The sequence below is a fragment of the Bidens hawaiensis genome, unplaced genomic scaffold (genome assembly GCF_021521415.1).
Source record: "Bidens hawaiensis isolate Kalapana, Puna unplaced genomic scaffold, B.hawaiensis_p1.1 tig00012186_1, whole genome shotgun sequence".
In the NCBI taxonomy this organism is placed as follows: domain Eukaryota; kingdom Viridiplantae; phylum Streptophyta; class Magnoliopsida; order Asterales; family Asteraceae; genus Bidens; species Bidens hawaiensis.
Window position 1 is genome coordinate 835,665 of NW_027491983.1, and position 6,099 is coordinate 841,763.

The following is a 6,099-nucleotide window of genomic DNA, read 5'->3' on the forward strand; positions in this document are numbered from 1 at the left end:
AGTTTTGTGATTTACTATATACTTCCCCAACACTCCTAGTGTCCCTTTATTCCCTTGTTTGGGGACTTGTGAGATCTGTTTAAACGAGTTGGATGATTGATTGTGTGCTTTATAATGTGTCCTTCCAAGTTCCATTGACTATGATAGAAATATAATATGATACCTTCGGTCTTGTGTGCAGCAGGTGGAGATGGATGCTGCCAGTTTTGTGTTATTTGACTTCTCTGTTTCAGAATTGAAACTGGCCTTACTGCGTAACACTGGCAATGGCATCATCTTGATGATAGTTTACAATCAATGACTTGGGCTCTTTTGAGCAACTCCAAACTTAGAATTGAAATACCAAAGGGCCTTTGGCGTAGGTGTATCAAGTTGGTATAGGATTCAAGTCACTTGATTGTGACAAAGTGTCTAATTTAGGAGTCACGCTTAAGAGACTAGAGTGTTGAGAGTGTGGAGACTAGAGTGTAGAGAGAGTGTGAGTTGGATAAGTTGCTTCTTGAGGATAGAAGTGGTTTTCATGTAGGCCAGCAAATATATGGACAGATGGCTTCTGCTATTGTTAAGCACAACTCTGTGCTTTATTTTTATTATGCTGCTTATTTGAAAACTTAGCCTTGTTTAAGGTTTGAGGCGTAGTTTCAGAGTTTATTTACAAACTTATGCTTGTTGAAGGTTTAAGGCGTAGTTTCAGACCAAACGGATGCTATACTTCATGCTCTCATTTTCTCAATGTTGGCATGATTTGGCTTATTATAACTAGCATACTTTTTATAGGTAAAGAGTAACATCTTTACTTTCTTGGTCACGCTGTCATTTTGCGTATTAGGCCCTGATAGAATCAGCAAGGATTAGAATTTAGGATTAGAATTTTGATTAAATATTGAACAGAATTCGAAATGAAATAAATAATCTCAAAACTACTATTGCTTAAACAATTCAACATTCTTATCAATAAATTCAATCAAAGTATTTAAAATCTTCTAGTCACTCACCCTTAAATCGCAACGCCAAAGACTATTGACCAACTTTCGTATGAAATGTACTTTTTTTCTCATTCAAAATTGTTAATCCACTAAAAAGGTTGGCAAGACAACTTTACAAAAGGAAACCATGAAGGAATATTGAACCACTAAACAATATATCTCCGCATATTATCTGTTCCACGCTGTCAAATGTGTGACTTTTAGGTTGTAGATAATGTAATCGTACTCATCCAAGTTGTCAACTGTATAGAACGAACTTAATTATGTAATCTTAAAGCCCATGTGAACTGATATGTCCTATTCATTTATGGGTTCCATGTATTGAAAGGGCGGTGCGCTCATTTTCGACTTCTCACCTGCAAAAAGCCAGTATCCATTACATATATAACATGTTCCATTACAAAAATGATCAAACTAGAAGAATGCGGTATAATTTTAAAACTTTGGGGAAGGACATACATACCGTGAATTTCTCTAATCTCAACTTCTCGTAGTTCTTGTACAAGGGCGCAACAGCAGCATATAAAATGCGAAAGAAAGTCATCACACCACCCTCCCTGTTCAAAAAGATTCAACATGTTATAATTCTATATTAGTAAAACATAAACTAAAGGTTATATTCTTTTAACTTTTTACCGTAATATTCAAAGTTTTTCGAAGCTTCCTTCTGATGCAGCATGTATAGCAACAACATGATAAAATAAGAGAATAAGCCATGAGTTCATTGCATGCCTCTGCAGAAGCTGCTCAATACAAACACCAACATGTTTAGCATCATCAAATATAAAAACGCACGAAAACCATAAATATCATATGAACTCATCAAGATTTTAAACAAATTCTTACTTGTGCGTCAACCTGTTGCCACAGTAGCAAGTTTTGAAACCGCACCACAAGGGAACAAGAAAGTCTTTATGCCTGTACAAACACAACATAAACATCTTTTTTAGAAGCTAGAACACATAGTATAATAGTTTAGTAAGATTCATATTATTATGCTGCAAAACATACACATCAATGGCTCTGAACAGCAACCAAGTAGATCTGAATGCCATTCTTCGTCTCGGTCTGATCCTCTTTCATTTCGGTTTTCTTTATAGTTGCTAACATCTGAATCTACTTTCTTGGAACTTTTGTTTGGCGGGTCCTTCTTTGATTCAGATTTTGAAGCAACAACTTCTGTAACCTCAATAAGATGTTGGATTACTTGGCATTGGCCTACATCTAAGTTGGCCTGTGAATGTTCTAATTCCACATGAAGTTTTTCACTTTCTTTTTGGATAGCTTTATTGAATGGTAAATGTGGGTAGCTACAACATAGTGATTTCTTTAACACGTCAGCATCGGTATCTGAGGGTACCGGCTTCATAATCACGTCTTGCACCTTCCTGTCTTCATCATCTAGCGTGTACTCTCGTTGGTCCATTTCAATATAGTCCAATCTTTCCTGTTACAATAAAATGCAAAAATCTTTTTAAGAGAATAGAATCTAAAAAGTCATACAATGTGAGTGACCAAGATTGTTCACACTCTCAAAAAGGCTCAAACTTTATGAAAATTACAATGTATGAAAATTTCTTGCGTGTCGTAACTTTGACCATGTTGACCTTTTTTTCTGGCATCTTAAAAAGTTTTTGAATATACAACTAACAGAAAGGTTTAATATCATAAAATCCCATATATTTTCTCGTTTTTCATGAAAAAGTCACTCTACATAATTTTGACATAAAATTCCCAGCACATGTTAAAAAATCTTGAAAAGCAACTTGACCCAATTTTGATATATTAAAATCCCTACACTTGTCTAAAATGCATATACTTGTTAAAATAATTAAAATAATCACTCGTTACCCTTTAAACTCACTAAACTAATATCACACTTAACTTTTTGTGTTAAAAAGTTAAATGTCACCTCATCAAACCTTGACAAATTTAAGAGCTAACATGTTAATTTGTTTTTTCACATGTACATCATTCTAGACAAGTGTAAAGACTTTAATATAGCAAAAATGGGTTGAATAACTTTTTCATTTTTTTTTTGTGCACGCGCGTGACTTTAATTTGCTAAAATGTTGTTAGTAACTTTTTATGAAAAATGAGAAAAGTAAACTAGTTGTTTACGATATTAACCATAGAGTATAAAGAAGTAACTTAATTCGGGTTACCAGGATTATTTTCACTCAAGAAGACTCAAGACTTCATAAAAATTTCAATATGGCCAAAATAATGATGCGACATCGGACTCGCCATAAGTTTGACCATGTTGACATTTTTTCTAGCATAGCATCTAGAAAAGTTCTTGAATATGCAATTAGCATAAACACAAAATGAATCCACAGTTAAAAGTGAATGAATCATACCCTGACCCGAGCATTATCGACTAGAGTAATAAGCGGGATGATCTTCAAATATCTATCTATTTCGTTTTGAGCCTTTCTAAACTGGTAAACAATGTTCCATCCATTAGCAAGCAAGTACAGATAGCTTCTGTCTTGACAACTGTTGACCAAAATATAAGACCTTCTCAGTGCATCCTCAAGTTGCTCCAACGGTTCACGCGTTTCGGGGTACTTTTCAAGCTCTGAAAGCTTAAGTTGTTGCAACAAATTTCCAATTAACTTTAAATGGTTAGCAAACTGCTTGCAGTTTTTCTTATGCATTCGGGCTGTATTAGCCGCTTGCACGATCAGCCCGATTAACTTCCCTGCATCTAGCCCGGTTAACTGAGCCACACTTGCAATCTCCCCAAAATGTTCCCATGCTGCTGCCATTTAACTACCTGTGTTTATGCAACAGAAATTATGGTTTAGGGGGTGTTTAACAGTTAACACTGTCTTTCGAAAGTGATTATGATTCTTTTAATTTTGTTTTTTATGATTTTATTAATATTTTTTAGAACGGCTAACTCACACATGAAAATGATTATGTGATATGAACTAATCAGAATAAGACAATCAAATGTACAAAACCAGCTGCAAGATAATCTGATTATTTTGAGTGATTTTAACATGTAAAATGGTCCATAAATTATTAGATAATTCATTGATTGTTTGGTTATAACTTATAACTTATAAATAATCAGAATCGTTTAAAACGAAATGGCACACACTAATCTTAACTAACTCTAATACAGCTATACTAAAGAAACTGAAAGCAGTCATAATATCAGGTAAGAACTATATGAAAATGACACATAACAACCTAACAAACTTCACAAATGAAAGGACCTAAATACCCCTGCAACGGTTACAAGAAATTTGAATCGGCTTACCTTCTAGTTGGATTGCTAGTGTTATGCTAAGGACCTTTATCTGCTTGATGTAATGTGTTTAATTATAGAGAAAGATTTGAAGCAGACTGCAATGGTCACTGTCATGCGGCTTTTGTTGGGATGATCGAATTTGAAGAATCGGTCGTCTTCTTCGCGATGATATTATATGATCAAAATATTTATTACTTCTTTTGTTCAGTTTTGTTACTTCATCTTCACCAAGATATAAACGTTACACAACTGGAGCAGCCTGCCTTTATATCCAAATAATGTCTACCTAATAGATATGTGTATGGTTTTATATTTGATATTTCAAATGCCTTTTAATACTTTTTATAATCACGGGTATTGTTGTACACCTTATTTTAATACCGTGACACTATACATAAATTAATAATATCGAGTTAATCTACAAGAAAGAATATTTGATTATGATAAGATTATGGGAGAAGCGTGAGAAAAATACCAACTACGTAACTTTGAACAATGTCATACTAAAAGAAAAATATTTATTTTTTCAAAGCAAATTTAGATGATAGTTTCATCTAGAATTAAATCATACACATCCCAAGGTTGTATCAAACGTTTACTAGAATGTATATCGTGTTTAAGATTTTATTCAACGTGTCATGGGTCTTGTCATGGGTCAACAACGACACTACAAATATGATGGTTTTGAACTTTTTATCTTGTATTATAACGTCTTTAAGTAACAAGTAATTGGAGGTGGCCGGATTATAACTAATTATTCAAAATGCAATGGATTCTTTTATTTGGCAGTCATAAAACAAGTATAAACTATATTTGTTTAATTGTTTTAACGATTATACTTTGGTAGTTAGAACCTTTTCATGCCTTTAGTTAAAATAATTATGTTGTCAAGCACGTAGCACATGGAACCAACCAATTTAATTGATTCCCGAGCACACATACTTTTATTTAATTTTCATGTAAAGCAAGTAGATTAATCAAGTGTAAATTATCGTTTGGTATATTTTTGTGTCACAAACCGTTAGAAAACTTAGAATTTGGCTAAGTTGCAATCGAATTCCTAACGAAAATTTGGTCGTAAAAAACCTCGTGGGTAATTTTGTTTGCGACTGAATTCAATTTGCAGTGGTCGTTATTATGACTGACCCATGGCTGTGACCAGTTTACGACCGAATTGTTGTGGTCTTAAGTGTGTGACAATGATCTTAGTTTTGTAGATTATTTTACTCTGGTGCCCTTGTGTTTTCCAAATCAGTTGTTAGGTTGCAGCATATTGAGCATACTATATGCTAATACGTGTATCTCCGATATTTTAAAATGTTATTGATTAGTGATTTATAAAAACATGATAGACCAGAATGTCATAATGACTAGGGTGACGAGTAACCCAATAGAAAGGTTGTCGACGAGTAACCCAATTGAAAGATTGTCACTGATCGACCGTATGTTCAAAATGAGAAAGGTAAATAAGTAAATGAAACAAACTACATCATGGTAGTGAAAGAAGTATCAAAACTACAATAACTATTTAAGAATCTATTAGCATATTTTGCTTCAAGGAACCTAACATGATTTATCAAGTTAAGACATTTGCTTATAAATTATATAAATACATTATACTATTCTATATATTATACGGGTTTGGATCAAATACAAATTAAATTAACGTGTTAATTGTGATAATCAAGTAGATTAATTATATATACAAATAGAGTAATTATTTAATTACATCAATTAACACATTAATTTTATTTGTACATTATCTATAATATATATAAACAAACACCCTAAAATCATATGTGTTGCGATGTGGTCGCTCCCCCTTTTTATGAAAGCCACTAGATTGCTTGA

The 6,099-nt window shown here is 33.2% G+C and overlaps 1 protein-coding gene across 1 annotated transcript; it reads right to left on the reverse strand.

Moving 5' to 3' along the window:
• Nucleotides 1–1,271: 1,271 nt before the first annotated feature.
• On the reverse strand, nt 1,272–3,757 carry LOC143540283 (protein MID1-COMPLEMENTING ACTIVITY 1-like). Its single transcript, XM_077033388.1, has 6 exons — nt 3,347–3,757; nt 1,998–2,433; nt 1,833–1,904; nt 1,623–1,729; nt 1,450–1,543; nt 1,272–1,342 (listed from the first exon to the last, which is right to left on the reverse strand). The coding sequence occupies exons 1-3, from the start codon at nt 3,755–3,757 to the stop codon at nt 1,840–1,842; spliced, it is 912 nt and encodes a 303-aa protein (XP_076889503.1). The 3' UTR covers nt 1,272–1,342; nt 1,450–1,543; nt 1,623–1,729; nt 1,833–1,839.
• Nucleotides 3,758–6,099: the final 2,342 nt, after the last annotated feature.